The 18,042-nt window shown below is 50.2% G+C and overlaps 1 protein-coding gene across 1 annotated transcript in view; it reads right to left on the reverse strand.

The window, feature by feature from the left end:
* Positions 1 to 13,927: 13,927 nt before the first annotated feature.
* RAPGEF5 (Rap guanine nucleotide exchange factor 5) overlaps positions 13,928 to 18,042 on the reverse strand; it is a 223,467-nt gene continuing 219,352 nt past the window's right edge. The window contains exon 26 of the mRNA XM_080818603.1: positions 13,928 to 17,568. Within this exon, the coding sequence (XP_080674729.1) occupies positions 17,450 to 17,568 (119 nt within the window). The 3' untranslated portion in view covers positions 13,928 to 17,449. The remainder of the gene's footprint in view (positions 17,569 to 18,042) is intronic.

Raw genomic sequence — 18,042 nt, forward strand, 5'->3', positions numbered from 1 at the left:
GAAGGCAGGTGCTTCACCAACTGAGCCACCCAGGCGTTCCTGGGATCCATTTCTGACTCCAGAGGCTACAGTAAGGGGCAGGGAAACGATGAAAATCCGCCAAGTCCCTGTGTTCTTCAGGTCCGCCAGGCTACCCATCTTCAGGTGGAACCTATGCAGACAGTGAGCGAGACCCACCAAGTTAACCGCCCCCCCTCCCTGGACACACAGATAGGCCAGTGTACAGCGAAGGATGAAGCCTGCCCAAAAGAAAGGTTTGGCCCCGCTGTGCTCCCAGGTAGTAATCTCTGAGCCCTGGGAATGTCCTGAGAAGAGTGTATTTGTTTCCATGGGGGCCTTGGGACACACTAGACAGTCTATGCCAACAATGGGATGTATGGTGGGGACCGTGGACCACGTGATTTCAACTTGCTCTCTAAAGGCTGCAGGGTAGAGGCCGGAACGGAAGACAGTCACATGAGCAGGCGGCCCTGTCTGCATGACCACTCCCGGGAAATACCTGGGAGACCAACCCTTCCATGAGTTTCTCTGGTTTGCAGTACTCTGTGTGTGTGTCGGCACACACAGTTGCTCCCGCTGCTTGGGTTCCCTCTCTCGTTGTCTCTCTCTGTCAAATAAATAAATAAAATAAAAGCCTAAAACAACCAAAAAAAGAGGTGATTGGAAAGGAAGAGTCAGTCTGAGATGTGGAGGGAGGCTGCCTGAGGCTTGAACAGAGCCCAGGGGGAGGAGCTACTAAAAAAAGGTTTCATACTTACACCTTCCCACTGGGGGTGCCTCAGTGAAGCTGGCCTTCTCTGGAATCCCCTCTGCACAGCGCTGTCATTCTTAACCCTGACTGTACTTGAGAAGCACTGAACGCACCTGGGCCTTGTCTCCAGAGATTCTAATTTAATTAGTCTGTTCTGGAGGTTTAGCATTACATTTTTTTAAAACTAGCTTTATTAGGAAATAATTGACAATGAAATTACCAGTGTGAGATTAAAAAAAATTTATGTATTTATTTGCTGAGAGAGAGAGAGAGAGAGAGAGAGAAAGCAGAGGGAGAGGCAGATTCCCTGCTGAGCAAGGAGCCTGATACAGGGCTCATTCCCAGGACCTGGGATTAGGACCTGGGCGGAAGGCAGATGCTTATCCGACTGAGCCACCCAGGTGCCCCAAGTTTGTTGAGCTTTGAGAAATGTTTACAGGAATATAAATGTGCCAATAATCATGATGAAAAATATATGCATCTCCCCAGAATGTTCCTGATTGATCTGGGTGGCTTGCAAACAACATAAATGCATTTTTTCCCACGTCTGGAGGGTGGAATGTCCAAGATCAAGGAACGAGCAAGGTCAAGTTCCAGTGAGAGCCTGCCTCCTGGTTTATAGCTGGCCCCCTCTCTCTGCATCTGCACATGGAGCCTCATTTTACCAGGCACTAACCCCATTTATGAGGGCTCTACCCTTGTGACCTAATCCCCTCCCAAAGGCCCCACCTCCTCATACCGTCAACCTTTGGGGTTAGGATTCAACATATGAGGGGGGACACATTCAGATCAGAAGAGTTTCCTTGTGCATCTGTAGAGTTAATACGCTATACATTGCTCTGACCCCCGGCCCCTGGCAAACTATGATCTAATTCTGTCTCTATACTTGTGCCTTTTCTAGAATTCACAGAAATTGAAGTTTATATCATGTCACTGGGTCTAATTTCTTTCACTTGGTGCTTTGAGGTTTATCCACCTTGTGTTCAACAGTAGCTCGTCACTTTTTCCTGCTGAACGTTTGCCAGTCTGTGTATATACTGTAATTTCTTGCGGCTTGTTTGTTTGTTTATCCATTCACCAACTGATGGATATTTGCATCTGGCTGGGACCCCTGACTGAAGGTCTTGCAGATTCCCTTTCTCCAGCGGGGCAGAAGCGCTCAGCGGCATCGCAAGCGTGGCAGCCACTAGATGGCGCTCCGCGCTCACACTGAACTTGAGAAAAGTCCGCAGGCACAGAATCTGGTGGCTGCTTCATCCTTCAAGCACCACAGGCCCACAGTCTAAGGCCCACCGTACTTTTAGGGACCTACAAAAGTTTAAAAATGTCTTTTAAAATCAAGAGACAAAAAGGAATATAATACTCCTGGATTATATTCATCTTTATACCAATATGTTTATATACATACATACTTACCTATTCTTTATATACGCATACCTTATATATTTATTTTTTTACCGCAGGAAGGATTCCGTGAAAGCAAAGTGTCTAGGGTCCACAAAAGTCCCAACATGGCCTGCATTATTTCTCTGCATCACATTTACTGTGTGGATAAAAAATGTGATTGGAAGTTCAGGCAGTTCCCAGGGTACATCTCTCTTTAGGAACTTCTTTCAAGATGCACGCATTCTTTTATTTATCTAACTCAATAAATTCATTCTCAGTCAAATTCCTCTTGATCTTACCTCCTAAATTTTGCTCCAATCTGTCACCTTCTCTGTGTACCCACGCGGCCACCTATGTCCTGGTCACGGGCCTATTTCTCCTGGATTAGGACATGAGTCTCTGGCTGGCCTCTCTGCTTCCAGCACCTCTCTGTTAGCAGCCAGAGAACAACCCTGAAGAGCTCTAAGCTGTTAGTTAGCCATAGCGTGCTTACAAATGTTTCACGCAGAGGACACACCTTCCTAGTCATCACCCTCGCCCGATAAAATCCACCTGCCCCTTCAATGCCCATCTCCCAGGCTCCGGCTCTCTGCCTCTCCTTGCTCCTCTCCAAAGTCTGGCTCCTCCATGTGCCGCCTTAGCTGTACCATATTTGTGTGTTTATATCTTTTCCTTATCATGTTATGGGGGGGTGTGTGTATGTGTATGCATGTGTCTCTTGTGTGCAGAGGACTACTATTTATAGAGCGGCCACTAGATGCAGGACACTGTGCTACACAAAGAAAGCTATGTGTCCCTTCAATTCGCCTCTCATTTAGGTGACCAACTCATCCTACTTTGCCTGGAACTTTCCATGTTTTAGCTCTAAAAGTCCTGTGTTCCAGGAAACTCCTCAATCTCAGGCAAAAGGGGATGGATGGTTAGTCATCCTAGACAACGAGCCCATCGTACAGATGAGAAAACTACGGCTCAGAAAGTTACAAAAGCTTAGTGAAGCCCATAAAGCTAGTTAGTGCTGGGACCTGGGCTGTGTCCTTCAGAAAATCAGTCCTCTTTCCACCATGGCGTGCTGCCTGTTCACGGTAGTCAACTTTGTAGCTTCATGCCTATGATGATTCCGCATATATTAAATATTTGATGGATGAGTGAATGAATGAACAAATTCTCCAATAGAGAATCAAAACAGTTACCACCTAATGACATAATGAACTAGCCAAGCCGTCTCTCCTCCCTCTCTGTGATTCTGTGTAGTCACAGAATGGTAGAAAACTGGGCTCACAGGGGAGAGATGACTTGCCCAAGGTCACACATCTGGGGAAGAAGGTGGAGCAGGAACCAGAACGCAGGTTTCCTGACTCAGGATCTGGGCCTACTAGAGAACTGAGTGAAATAAACCAAAGGGGAGAGGGAAGAGTAGGAGAAAACTGGACTGTTTTGTTTTTGTTTTTGTTTTACATCTAACTGAAGATGTTAAGCAGCTCTGAATGGCCAGGATCTGCACCATTAAAAAACAAAAACAAAAACAAAGTAAGATTGAGAACTTCTTTTTAAAAGAAAAGACAAATAACAAAATAACAACATCTAGCATTCCAAGTCCGGAGGGCTTATTACAGGAGCAGGAAACGCAGGAGGTATCAGATTTGTCATCCAGAGGGAGCCTTTTTTCTTGTCGATCCTCCCTAATCCCACTCTGAAACAGTCAAGCCTTGGGTTCAAACCAACTGGGCATCTCCAAAATGGAGGGAGTGTTTGGAGACCAAATGGCCAGGCACGGCCCGCCAGAGAAGGGGCCGTGCGCACTGCGACTGCAGCACAGCTCTGAAATGCCCACTTTGTCTCCAGTTTTATAAGCAGCGCTTGGCTTCCAGGCTTTGTTTGTGCTTTGTCCCAGGCCTTTACTGACCTCTTTGATTCTGAGGGGAAGCTCAGCCCCAGGCAAATGGGAATTTCAATGCACAATGGAAACCGGGTTCCTCTAGGGAGTTGGCTGGTCCCAGCATCTTGACTCTGGCCTTTCCAGAGAAGTGTGGCCCCACTGTGCCCCACTGGGCAAAGAACAAAAGGAGACCCAGTGGCAACTACTGGGGCCAATGTAAGTGCCTGAGGGATGAAAAGCTGATGACTTTTCCCTCTTTTCCTCCTGGATCTGCCCTCAAGGCTCTTTTATGGGAAAGACAGGAGGAGGGAAGGAATAATCCTTTGTTTTTGCCTTTTGTGGGTCCCCCATCCCCAATACCCCAATCTAGTGGGCTGCAGGTGGCCCATTGAGTCCACACTTGGGAGTGTTCCAGATGCTTATAAGTGGCTGGGGAAACAGGGCTGCTCAGCCATTAGGAGAGTGGAAATTCTTAGCCTTCAGGGCGAGCCACCCAGGTAATCAGCCCTGGTAGGATTGTTGAGGCGACAGGGCAGAGGTGAAAGTTGAGCAGAGGACAAGGATTCCCCGCACGCCTAACCAGCATGAGGGTTGTTTCTGAGCACAGCTTAGTTAACGTCTCCCACGGTCTCCTCTGAGCCGTGGATGGTGCTCCAGAGCCTCAAGGAGGAACGTGACAATGTGGACTCTGGACTCCGGGACTGACTGCTGCTCCCACGGACCTCACGGTTGGCTTACCTGGAATCTGCTCTGGGAAAGAGAACTTGGATTCCCCTGAGACACAAGAGCTCGGAACATGCTGGAATTACTACCAAGAGAACTTGAATTCCCCTGAGACATAAGGGCTGGGAACATGATGGAATTGCCACCAGGGAGCCAGGGTACCTCCCAGAACAGTGGGAGGGGCCAAAGGGGACCTCCCTAGGCTCAACGCCAGCTGTGAGAGAGGCTTACCTGTCAGGCAGGTTCACGGTTATGGCCATCCTCTCAGGGCCTTGCAGTGACCCCTGGCCGAGGTGGCCTCGTGATGGAGAGACTCCCATGTGTAGCCACCGGTGTCCTGTCCCCGGTTCCGTGACAGTTACCTTCGCCTTCCAGCAACCACACCACTACCTGCCACCAAATCAGTGGCAGTCTGTTCCCTGAGAGACCATCCACTCCAGTCAGGAGGGGAGGGGACGCGCAGCAGTGCACAGGCTGTCGCTTCATTGGAGGGGGTCAACCTGGGGGGTGGGGGGGATCCGGAGGCTCCTCAGAGGGGAAGCCAAGCAGGCCGGGGTTAGGGAAAGACCCACTTTCCTGAAGGTCAGGGAGGGGATGCAGGCGGGGCAGTGGACGCCCCGCGGGGCAGGGAAGTCGGCTTCGCCAACCTAGTCCCAGGTGGAGCACAGCTCCTCCTAGGCCACGGAGGATCGCTCTGCAACCGGTTGTTGAACGAGCAGTCCGAAGGCCTGGGAGCCAGGGTACCTGAAAGGTGTAACTGGGCTGGAGTGGAGCCGCGTGGGGTGGGGAGAAGGGTGGGATGGGGGTGGGGGACAGTCCCGGAAGAGAGGGGGAAGCGGAGGTCAGACGGGAGGCGCCCGCTCCGCCCTGTTTGGGATTTTTCACGTTCTCCCGAGGGTAGGGCCAGTGCCCCGGGAGGGCAGAGGAGCTGGGAGGAGTGGGGACTTGCTGAGCCATCCCAGCCCGCCCTCACCCTCCTCATCCCCTTAGGAGACAACAGATGACAGTGCCCCCTGAACCCTTCAAGCATCAGCATTCTGTAGTTGAGTTCCTTTCTCATTCCCTGATTTCTGTATTTTCAAAAAGGCTCTGCATTGTACTGGAAAAACAGAGAACAAAGCCTTCTGGCCCGAGGCCCGGCAAGGACGGCAGCACAGCCCTCGCCTCTCCCTCTGCCGCCGGCCTTGACAGGGCCCTTTTGTGTCCTCGGATTTCACCCGGGCCCACAAGAACCGCAGTTTCAACAGAGGTTTAAGTTCTGCGCAGGATCGTCGCATACCCACCAGATGTCGCTAACGTCCCGCATTTTGGTCACGACCTTTTGCAGGGCCCCTGTCCATCAAGAATAAGCATGAGCCACCCAAAGTGCACTGTGAGCGGGGCTGAGCACGTGGCAGAAAAAAAATCCTTTTTTCCCCAGGATTGTTCCGAGGTTAAAAGAAAGTCCTCTCTTATAATGGATAAAGTCTGTACAACGGAAACTTTGAGTTGCAAGCCTAGGACCACCTTAAAACGCTTGTTTTGAGGGCCTATGAGGAATCCGGGTTTAGGCATATTGCATTCCACTTGGCTAATTGCAGTCCTCAGAATCTGGGATGAGAAAAACATAACTCTTATTTCTGCATTTCTCCCCGGATGGGAAGTCTGAATGAGAATGCAGCGCCCGAAGGAACCCGGTGAAGTCAAAGTTTGAAGGTGTGATTGGCGGGGGGAAGTGAGTTATGTGGGCAGCCTTGCTGGTGGCCCAACGGGAGAGCTTGCTGCCCAGCGGGGTGGTGTATGTTGGGTGGCACTTGGAATGGATGGGTGCTTCCACGTCATTCTACACGGCTGTGCCGGGCATGCTTGGAGCACGGAACCCACGGTCTGAAGGAGTGTTATTTAGCTTAAATCAGCCGGAAGCACATGCCCATCCTGCACAAGACCCAGCTTTTCCTTTTGACCCTGGCGAAAATTCCAGAAATGGATGGGCACAAATGTCCAGCATATCTAGCATACACACCAGACTCGTTGTAGAGAAACCCCTGTGGGCTCCCCAGTGGACCCCTCAAGCCCAATACATCCCAGACTGAGCTCTTAATAGTCTCCTTCAAACCTGCTACCCCTGACGCCTTCTCATACCAGACAATTACAATGGCATCATTCCAGTTTCTCGAGCCAAAATCCTTCGAGTTAACCTTGACTCCTCCTTCTTTCCACATTCATTCTGTCTGTACCTACGGGCATACCTACCTTCTAAATATATCTAGAATTATTCTACGTTATTCCACCCCACTTACCCCACCTGGTGGAAATCACCATTGTACCTTGCTTGGATCATTCCAGTAGCTTTCTAACTGATTTCCCGGCTTCCACACGTACCCCATTTTTGGTCTCTTGGGAAGTCAGCAGCCAGCATGATCTTGCTGAAACACAAATCAGAGTGTGTCATTCTCTGCTTCAAACCTTCCGGTGATTTCTCCTTTGAGCTAGAGGAAACACCCAGGCTCTGTGCGTTCTGGCCATGTTATCTCTGGCCTCCTCTGCTTCTCTCCCCTCACTGACTGGCTCCAGCCACACCAGACTCCATGCTGGCCCTTAAAGTCTGGGTGCACCTTCGGGATCTTGGCACTTGCTGTTCTTGCTGTCTGGGATGCCCTTCCCTCAAGGAATTGCACGGCTGGCTCCCTCCCTCTTTTCAGTTCTTCTCACCAAGTCTCTACTGGTTTCCCAGCGCCCCCATAACAAAGTCCCACAAACTGGATCTCATAGTTCCGGGGCTGGAAATCAGAAATGAAGGTGTTGGCAGGGTCAGTTCCTTCTGAGGGCTGTGAGTGAGAGTCTGTTCCAGGCCTCTCTCCTCGGTTTGAAGCAACTGTCGCCATGTTCGGGTGGTGTTCTCCCTGTGTGGTCTCCGAATTTGCTGTTCTTATAAGGACACCAGTTTTACTAGATGACCCATCACAGTGACATGATTTTAACTCTGTACAGACCCAATCTCCAACTATGGTCACATTCTGAAATCGTGGCAGTTAGGATTCCAACATGGGAGTTTTGGGGGGACCAAGGCGACCCACAGCAATGGCCTCCCCCGGCTGACCTGTCGAACATCATACCCACCTCCCTGGCATGCTCCAGTTCCCTTCCCTTTCCCTGCTTCTTACCATCTGAGCTATTCCCAATGATTTTACTTCTGTGTCCTGTTTATCGTCTAGCACTCCAAGGGGACTGGAGCTCCACGAAGGGATCTTCATTATGCTTGCGGCCGTTTTTCCACCACTTAGAAGACTCCCTGCCACACATAGGTGCTCACGAAATGTGTGTGAGGGAGTTGATGCAGCGTGTTACAGATTAGCATTAGCTTACTGTTAAGAGAGGAGCGAGGGAGAAAGTTACTGGGTGATTTAGGGAAGAAAAGCACTAGGCAAGTGTAACCTGAAGTCCGGCGTGGGCTGTCCCTCCTGCTTTTGGCCTCTCGAGCTTTTCTGCCTTACAAAGGGCTTGTCATCTCCACCCAGTGCTCAGTCTGGGCTCAGTCTTCTAGTGCTTGCCTCAACAGACTCTAAATGAACCACAGAAAATTCTGTTGAGGGCAAGTGTCTGTTCTCAGTCTCAGGTCAGAAGCATGATGCTTCTACAGGTTGCCCCCAGGAAGCACGAAGCTTGTTAGGGGGAGTTTATGCCCAAGGGTTCCCGGGCCTGGGGTGGGAGCAGGGGCCTGCAGGGGATGGGGTGGGAGGGGCCCAGGAAAAGCCCTCCCCGGAGCTGCAAGAGATGGGGTGGCCCCGGATCGGGTGTGAATAGGCCCAAGGTCGGATCTGCCTTTCTTCTCTGTGTTCATCTTTGAATGACAGTGTGAATGCTGACATTGGAAGGACCCCAACTTTGCAGGCTCTCTGCAGACATCTTTGCTCAGATCAATCAGCAAACATTTAGGGAGCTGTTACTCTGTCCCAGGGTCGCGCCGGGCCCACGGGGATTCAAAAGGAAATCTACTCGTATCTCACTCTAACACGCACAGAGGACTCTCAAACGCACCGTCCCTTTCATGGTCACAGCTGCCTGGTGGCAAAGATGGTGCTAATTCTCTTGTTTGACAATTGAGAGCAGTAACCGTAAGAGAAGTTCAGGGATTTGCCCAGACGAGAGTAGAAATGTGGGTGCAAATCTGCTGGCATGCATCCAGTCGCCCCTGTCATCGTAGTCTTCTTCATCCCCATCAGTCGTTAGCACTTGAGCACCAACTGCTTACCGGGCATTGTAGTCAGCACTTTACATGCATCTTACTGCGGTTCTCATACCACCCTGTGAGGTGGGGGTATATGAACCCCCGTTTATTTTAGTTTTATTAAATATTTTATTTATTTGAGAGAGAGAGAATGAAAGCGAGCGGCCATGAGAGGGGGAAGGTCAGAGGGGAAGCAGACCCCCTGCTGAGCAGGAAGCCTGATGCGGGACTCCATCCCCAGACTCCAGGGTCATGACCTGAGCTGAAGGCAGCTGTTCAACCAACTGAGCCACCCAGGAGCCTTGAGTCCCCGTTTATGATGCACAGAAAAGGCAGCTAAAATCAAGGTGGGAACTTGCACTAGTTCGCCCAACACCTAAATGTCTGAGCCTGATCTCAGCCTGGCAGTCCACCTCAGAGGCAAGGCTGTTCAGCGTTTTCCTGACCCTGGAGGCAGCCTGCCCTGGATGGGAGACACGGATTGATTCCCCAGAGAGCAACCCTGCTCCCCAGAACTCAGGGATAAGGGATTCCCGTGGGGGATGGGGTCTTCCAAGGAGGCTTTGGAGTGGACAAGCCTTACTTGGTAGGGACGGAAGGGGGCGAAGTGTGTTTGGTGGGGTGGGGGTGGGGGAGAGAAGAGACTGGGCAGGCCTGGGTGCTGGATCCCGGCAGGGAGCTGGGAGAAGGCACGCTGGGCCAAACGGCAGAGCAGGGCACACAGAGGCCGCTGAATGGACAATTTTCCCTTACTGCGTCTCCTCCTTACCCCACAGGAGGCAGTTGCAGGCCGGGTAGCCAGAAGCAGGCCCCACCCCAGTGAGTCCAGGGCCTTTACTGGGTTTTTCTATCGCCGGCACTCACCTCTGGTAGGACTGAGAAGTCAGCATCAGCCCAGGACAGGAAACAGGCTCCTTTCCGGCCCCCTTCCCCTGCCTTTTCCCTTTCAGTTTGAGGCGGAGCCGGGGCCAAGTGAATACAAAGGGGCAGGAACAGTTATTTCCCACATCAGCCAAGTCCCTTCGGTAAAAAACAAAAAACAAAAACCAAAAAAACCCAAAGCAAAACAAAACTAATTAGCTCTAGCAGTCACGGATCTGCACCAGCTTTTGGCTAGAAGGGACCCTGAAGGTCTCCTGGCGTAGCCCTCATCATTAGCTGCGCATTAATTATCTATAGGACTTTAAGGTTTAATACTTTGAAAGTAGCAAATAAGACTCGCATACACTTACTTATTTAGCAATTATTTTGTAGGTACCAATTCCCTACTCCCCCCTGCCCCCAGAGCATCAGTTTAAAGAGGGAACCAAATTATCGGTCTCCTGGGGCAGCTGCCTGATCTCTTGGGCCCTGGAGAGGCAAGCAGAGGCCAGGAGGTCAAGCACTTGCGTGCCACTGAGCTTTCGTTCTATAGCCTGGGGGCGCTATTGAAGGATTTTGAGCTGGGCAGAAGCATGATCACATTTGTGTCTTAGGAAACAAAATTTTTGAGGGCAGTTTGGAGATTTTAGGGGGGGAAATTCATGGGACTGCCGTGATGAGGGAAAGACACAGGTAGAAGGTGACTGTAATGACCAAAAGACTGGACAGCAAATTTCTGAGCTCAGTCTCAGGGACGGGATGGGGCTGCTGGTGGAGACACTGACAAGCAGGGAGTGTCCCAGTGGGGAGACAAGATGGTTGCCACACCATGGACTTGGCCTGGTGGTGTATCACGGTGTGAGATTCCCCCAGAGAAAGGGACCTCTGAGTTACGTGATGCCAGAGACCCTCTATTGTCATAAAACTTGGGAAAGATCTTGCCATTGCCTTAAGTCTTCCATGTGGGCTAATTATTTTTGACACTTGAATCTTTCTTTCCTTTTTTTTTTTTTTAAAGGTTTATTTATTTGAGAGAGAAAGAGAGTGAGAGCAAAAGCATGAGGGGCAGAGGAAGAGAATCTCAAACAGACTCCTCGCTGGGCACAGAACCCAACTCAGGGTTCGATCTCACGACCCTGAGATCACAACCTGAGCTGAAATCAAGAGTCAGATGCTTAGCCAACTGTACCACCCAAGTGCCCCAAGACTTTAATCTTTCTGCTGCACTGTTCTTGGTTTTGTTTTTGTCAGAACTATAAGAACAAGTGGTCCACTGCAGAGATTTTCTCAGAACATGATTATTTTCACGCAAGTTCTAACTAGAAATTACAGCCCCTAACCACACACAGACAACGTGGGACCCTCCAGAGGTCTGTGAGCAGGGGGGAGGAGTGCTCAGTACCACTTCCCAGGATAGCCTCTCAGGCCAGCCCCCTCCAGGCTGGGACTGCCTGTGGGTCTTCTGGGAGAAGAGAAGTCCAGTGAGGAATGCCTGGCTTTTCCACCCTCCCCACTCGCAGGATGTTGGAGTGACACCCAGATGACAGCCCGGGGATGTCAGAAACAGCCCAAGGTATTGGGAGCAAGTCCACAACAGACAGACATGTTACTGTCTTCCTAGGGGAAACTGCCCAGACGCATTGGGAGATCTGGGACGTGGTACAGTTTTAGCAGGAAATTAATGATGAGGTGGTGTAGCTGGCCAGCAGGGAAGGGCTAGGAAGAGTTCCCACCCTTCCCCTGCCCGCTCTCTCCCTGGAGTGCAAGCACTATGCAAGGAAGGACCGGCAGTTCCTTCCCCCCCAGGTCAGGGGTGGCTGCAGAATTTACTACGGGACTGCTGTGGGGAGGAGTGAAATGACCTGCTGGCAGAAATGCCCTGAAAACTAACCATAGGGAATCTTACCCTACCCACCCCCTCCCCGAAGACCCCCACCCCAGGCGGGGTGGGGGAGGCATAATGAGGAGCCACAGTAGGGCTGAGGAGTAGGTCAAGTTCCTCCTGAGCAAACATCAGGGTAAGAGGGTAAGAGAAACAAAACTGAGAGCCTCGGTTGGACCCGGTTCTGAGTGTGGTTGGAGGAGGGCTCTCAGCTCACGGCCCCCAGAGCCAAGGGCATATGCTCAGACCGCAAGCTTCTGCATAGCACACCTGTCTTGCTTGCTGGGTATGCCTTCCTTGTGCTGGGAAAGGATGCTGGCTGCTTCTGCTAAGACAGAATTGTGCTGCCTTCTGGAACAGGGACACTCTACCAAAGAACATTAGCAAGTCTAAAGCTTTAGGAATCTTGTTTGTTTAAAGCAATGAGCAGAAAGCAAATACACAGGCGGCTCAGTGGGGATCCAGAAGACCTAAGAGAAGAACCAAGCCAGCCTTAGAGCTCTCTGTCCTTGAAATAGGATTTTATAGCGAGAGCACCAGGGTCAGGACCAGAAAGTTCATTTTGAAGTTTAATAATTTGAACAGGAACCTTTTTCATCCTCCCGGTAAGAGCAATTCTGATGAAGAGAATCTCCCAACTATCGGGATCAACGGGAATTCTGATTTCTTCCATTCCCTTCCAAAGCTGGAGCTGAGGGCTTCCCTTCTCCCTTCTCTCCTGCCTCGCTCCAGACTGTAGGCCTGCCGCCTGATGAAGTGGTTATGGATGAGGACAAAGGCACTGGGGCCCAGTGGTTTTTCCCCCTTGCTGCTCCCTAATCCTCTCAGAGGGAATGCACCCCTGCTCTCACCTCTCACTTTCCCTTGGCACCCAGAAGGGCCACTTCTGGGTGTAAGAGTCCAAGAACATCATCTTCTGGTCTTTTTTCCCATATAAAGACAGGGCCTCTGTCTGGCAGTGTGACAACAGGTAGTTTCATTCATGAGGCATCTGCAAGCCAGGACTACGCGGCCCACACACTGAGGGAAAGCACAGTTTACCAAGAAAGAAGTGTCCTGGGAGACTTGATTAGCTTAGGCTAAATTCTGCTGAGGTAACAAATCACCCCCAAACTTCAGTGGCTTCTAATGCCGATGTTTTATGTTTCTCTCAAATTACACGTCCTTCACAAGCTGGAGACCCAGGCGGAGGGAGACATCTCTACCTGGAACATGGTAGGTCTTATGGTGGAAGGGAGCCGGCAGGCATGGCTACCTGGTCAAGCTTTAGTTTACCGGTTGCACAGGTCACTTCTCCCTATTTTTCATTGGACAAAGCAGGACATTTGGCCGCTCCTGAATTCAACATGGCAAGATATATATTCCTGTCGCAGGAAGGAATTACCACATGCCAAAGCTTGACACTGGTGAGCAGGAGGTATGATCCTCCCCTAAGAAGGGGTGGAGATTTTGAACAAGGATATGGTCTAGTCTTCCCACTGCCCCAGAGCAAGTAATTACCCCTGTGCTTCACCATCCCACCCACAGCTCTGGTGTGGGCCGGGCCTGGAGCTTCCCTTGGTATCTGGGTTGATGAGGAAGGGAGAGGTCCTGATCCCACTTGAGTGCGGTGACAGGGGTGATGGAATATGAGAACACCAATGTCATTTCCTACACAGGGTCTTAGGTTCTCCGATACCCCATGGCAGCCTGGGAACCTCTCCACCTTGTGGAGGGATCATCACTTGTGGATCTTTCAGCGAGCAAGTGATTTCTGGGTTCCAAACAGTGAGGGTCAGGACACAGGCTAAGGAGCGCACAGACGTAGCAAGAAGCTATGAGGCGCGAAAAGCATCTTTAACATAATCTTATATTTGGAAAAGCAGTTTTTAAAAAACACTTGAAAATACAAGATAGGGTAACAGTGACTTACATAAGTTTTCACCTTATATTGCTTGGCCATTTTTTACATATAAATTATTGCTTACTAGCTTCGATAAATACACAGCACAGTCATATACACAGAAGCAGAAAGCATGATGTAAGGAGAAAGAAAATACTGTTAATGGCAATTCTGGTAATTCCACAAATGTTTCATATTCACCAGCTCTTAAAATGGTGGAAAACTATGAAGTGTAGTCCCTGAGAAGTTAGGTAGACACCCTGATTGCGGGTTTGCTATCTTCTAATTGTTAACGCAAGCTGACAATGTCCCAGCAGTCCTAATTAATGGTACATTAAAAGGCGAGAGTCCTTGCTTCAGGGCATCAGTTTCATCCCAGTATTTAATAACCGTGTCATACGAATACAATAAATAGGCTATGCAAATAAATATTACTCTGCTAAAAAACGTTTAGTATATACAGCTTTGCTTTATACAGTAGTACAATTTCATCTAACTTTTTGGCAATTTTTAAACTTTTCTTCCCCCTACAAGTTTTAAGCACGACGGCCCACTCACTGAGAAGCAGGCTGAAATTCTAAGGACATCTCTTTGAAGCATTTAAAAGAAACTCCATATTAGACAACTGCAGTAGACCTGATCTCCCCCCATTTGAATGTTTTTGCCTAGTTTCTGAGAAGCGTGGATTAGCTGTGCCATTCCGGAATGCGAGGTCTGGGACCTGTGCTGTATGTGACGGCCCTAACAAGACAGGGGGCTGGGATCGGGGCCGTGGGGAAACCCAGCTCCAGGGGCCAGAAATCACCAACTCCCTCTTTCATTCAACCGTCTCTCTCCACTCAGAGGCTTGCCTACATGGCGCAACACCTTCTGCCAATCGGAGGCTTGGCTTTTTGCTTTATTCCTCATCCTTGTGACTTCAACGTACGTTCCACCCACCTTGGTTGCAGACAGGGGTTTAGGAAAATCCATTTATTCCAACTTCATTAACGATACTAACAGAAAGTGAATGTAGGTCATAATATTTAGCACTAGAACCAGTTGGTACAGATGATAACAAAAAGTGACTTTAAAATGCTGTAGCCTGTGGAGCATCTGCGAATAAGGATGGAGAAAAGTTTCCGAAAGTTTGCGTTTTGCCTGCAGGAACCTGTCCTGCGCTCACTTCCAAGCAGGGCTGCTGACGAGTCCACGGGCCCGCAGGACCATCCGGAGGTTGTGCTGTAGCAGCAAGAACCTGCTGACAAGTGCTCACAGACCACTTACCAAGGAAAGTGGCAGATGACAGGTTTTCAGAGTGAATGGAGATCTGATGCAACCACAAAATCTAAGACCTGGGAGGGAGTTTCGACATCTTCATCTGTGCTTCTAGCCAGAACAGAACCTATTACCAAGAGATGTGGGCAAATGTTTGGAAAGGGAATACAGCCCACCCCTCGTCCCAGGTGACCTTGCTGTCAAACAGCCCGGCTTAGGGAGGGCAAGTTTCACGCTGAGCTAAGTGTGGTTCCCACGGTTCCGCCTTCAATTCTTGAGTTCCAGAAGGAGGTCTTCACAGGTCTTTGGGGACTGCTGAGCAGCTGATGCTTGGGAACTCTCTGGAGACAGTTGTTAAATTTCAGAAAGATTTGAAAATTCTTACATTCAGAAGGCAGGGATGAGAAAGCAAATGTAAACCACACAAAACCCTCCCTTACAGCTACTGCTGCCCTCAGAGTCGTGTGGCCACGGCTGGAGGGGGCTGGGGGCAAGAATCCCATTCTCCCTGGCCTGTGTCTGCCCATTCCAGGGGGAATACTGACTGCACCACCGGAAGTTGTTCAAACGTGGTGCACGTGTGGAAGCAGGTGGCTGTGTTCGCATCCGAACTGGGATCTGAGCCACAGGAGCTATGCTGAAACTGTTCTCCACTGAAACCAGGTCCTCAAGATGTAGTGCTCTGGTGGGAGCATCGGAGATCTGATGTGAACAGAGCTAATGCTAAAATGTGGAGACGATGTCAAACCGGCCTGAGACGATCGGACTGGCCACATGATCCTCCTCCCTAGCACAGAGAAAAGGTGAGAACTCAGGCCTTCGTGCTGTCAGCCCACGCTATCTCCAGTAACTGCCAAGGGGAGAGCTCTCGCCTTGCTCAGCTGTGAGAGGAGCCGGTCTTCCCCCATGTCTCCTCCAGGGTCTCAGTCCATTCCGGGTAGCCTGAGCTTGTCTTTGAGTGGCCCAGTCACAGGGGGTGCCTTTCTCTTACAGCCCTGTTAGTTTTCAGGCCTCAGGTTTCTACGTGCAGGGACAGATGGAGTCTCCTTGAAAGTCCTCCCCCCAATTTTCTCCACATGGTTCCTTCCCGTGACCTCTCAAGCTCGTGTGGTTCCCATGCCCAGGAACCAGCACCGCTGACAGGGTATATCAGCCAGCCTCAGGCACCACCGTCCTAAGGTGTGGACGGGATAGCGGGAAGCAGTTCTGTGCGGGCACCTGAGGGATGAACAGAGCAGCACGGAGAATTCACTCGTGTGGAAAAGGAGGGCCGAGGACGGGCATGTAGCCGGCAGCAGCGGATCTCACTCTTGTATCCCACACACTTTTGTTGTTCACAGGAAGCTCAAGGGTAATCCTCTAACCAGGTCTTCAGAATAACAAGAGGTTTTATTTACTAGCAGAGCCAAAATCGCAATAAAAATAGACTAAACCGTTCTTAGACTTTTGGGGGGAAAAAAGACAAATTAGAGAAAGACTCCAGGCCTTGGCTGGGAGGTGGACTGCAGGACTTCTGAGTGTCCAACATCAATCAGACATCTGGGTACTTGGGGCTTCTTATTTGCTCTAAGACGGGCAGTCACTGGTCACCACCTTGCCCTTGTCTCGGGAGTGCTAAGTGTTTGACACATCGATCTCAACTTAAACTCCCTGTGCTGGCTGTTACCATTCTGTATTGGGGCGGAGGAGCCTGCTGGAGGCCAGCAAAACCCCAGGACATCATCAGGCACAAGAAGGCAGACCTGTGGGACTCTGTTACCTCTCTGAATTATTACCAAGTGCCTATCCTTTATCAGGCACTGTGCTTTTCAAAAAATCACGTTGTTCCCAATAATAAATGCGAATCTTCTTGCATACGTGAAGAAAATCCCCAGAAATTAAACAGCGAGTCTGTTTCTTACAAATGATTACTATTTTTCCTTATCGGCAAAGCAATGCAGCCTATAGCTGCAAATCAGTTGGGCAGAAACGCATTTCCCCTGCAAGCCTGCATGGATAAGTGATTGTGGATACAAAGAAATGCATGCCTTGGTATTTCCATTTTGGAGATCAGAGCACGGATGCCAGCTGGTCCTCACTAACTTCCTAGATAGTCGCTTTTGGTGATATCACGGTTTGTACTGACATCCGCCACTCCTTTTCCCTGGAAATTAAGAGATGCCATCACTATCTTTATGTGTTCAAATGAGCTGCTTTTTTGACAGCCTATAAACAGTAATCTACCACCAGGCAAAGTAAAACTCTTGTCTCACGCACACTCGTACTGACGTATTTGGTCACTAGGACAAGACATGCTCTTGTCTTGACAATGGCACATCTCAAGATCAAAATTGGGTTGGATCAACAATGCAGTCGTAAGAAGCCAGATTTCTCCACTTCAAGCATGCTTCTGACTCTTTTTCTGCCTTCTTGTTCTGAGAGCAGCTTGGAGAGGCCTCTCCCCATCTCTGGTGGCTGACATCACTTCCTGAACACGCTTGGCTTGGCCCTCCTGTGTGTGTCTTATGCTGATAAAACTCAGCAACTTCTTTTCTCACAGGAAAGCAACGTGCTCAGCACTGACATGCCCAGAGCTCAAAGTGCTGCAGTTATGGGGGAGGCCGGCTGAGGGGAGAGGGGGCAGCTCACACCCGGGGCTCGATCCGGTGGGACAGCTCAAACAGGGCCTGCTGGCTGTCGATGACATACAGGTGATTAACATAGGATTTTAACTCTTGGTGCTCCTTTGGAGACATGTCACCTCCTGCTTTTTGAAGGAAAAAAAAAAAAGTCAATCTCCTGAGCGCAGAAACACTATCTCTAAATACCAGTAAAACCTCAGGCTGAGGCTGAGGGCACATGCACCAGGTAGCCTCTAAGTCACACGCCAGAAGGGAGATCCTTATCCTCACGGCGCACATGCTTCTCCAGCCCAGGCTCGGGCCTCAGCTCAGGCCATTGGACTGGCAAGCTATTCGTTTCACTAACATTCATAGAGCAATTATTACCTCACGTTATCTAGTATTTAGCAATTGTGTCAGTAGCCCCCCTACAGAATGGGAAGCAGCAGAAACACACAGCCAGTATGTGGCAGAGCACGACCGGTGCCCAGGCCATGTGGCTCCAGAGTCCATGTTCCTGGTCCCATGTCACAGTAACTGCCTGTCTCAATGGCCTTCCTGGGCTCTTTGAGCTCAGTCTGGAATCATCAGAAGTTACTGCTCATCTGCTCAGCGCA

Source organism: Martes martes (assembly GCF_963455335.1).
Source record: "Martes martes genome assembly, chromosome: 11".
Lineage (NCBI taxonomy): Eukaryota > Metazoa > Chordata > Mammalia > Carnivora > Mustelidae > Martes > Martes martes.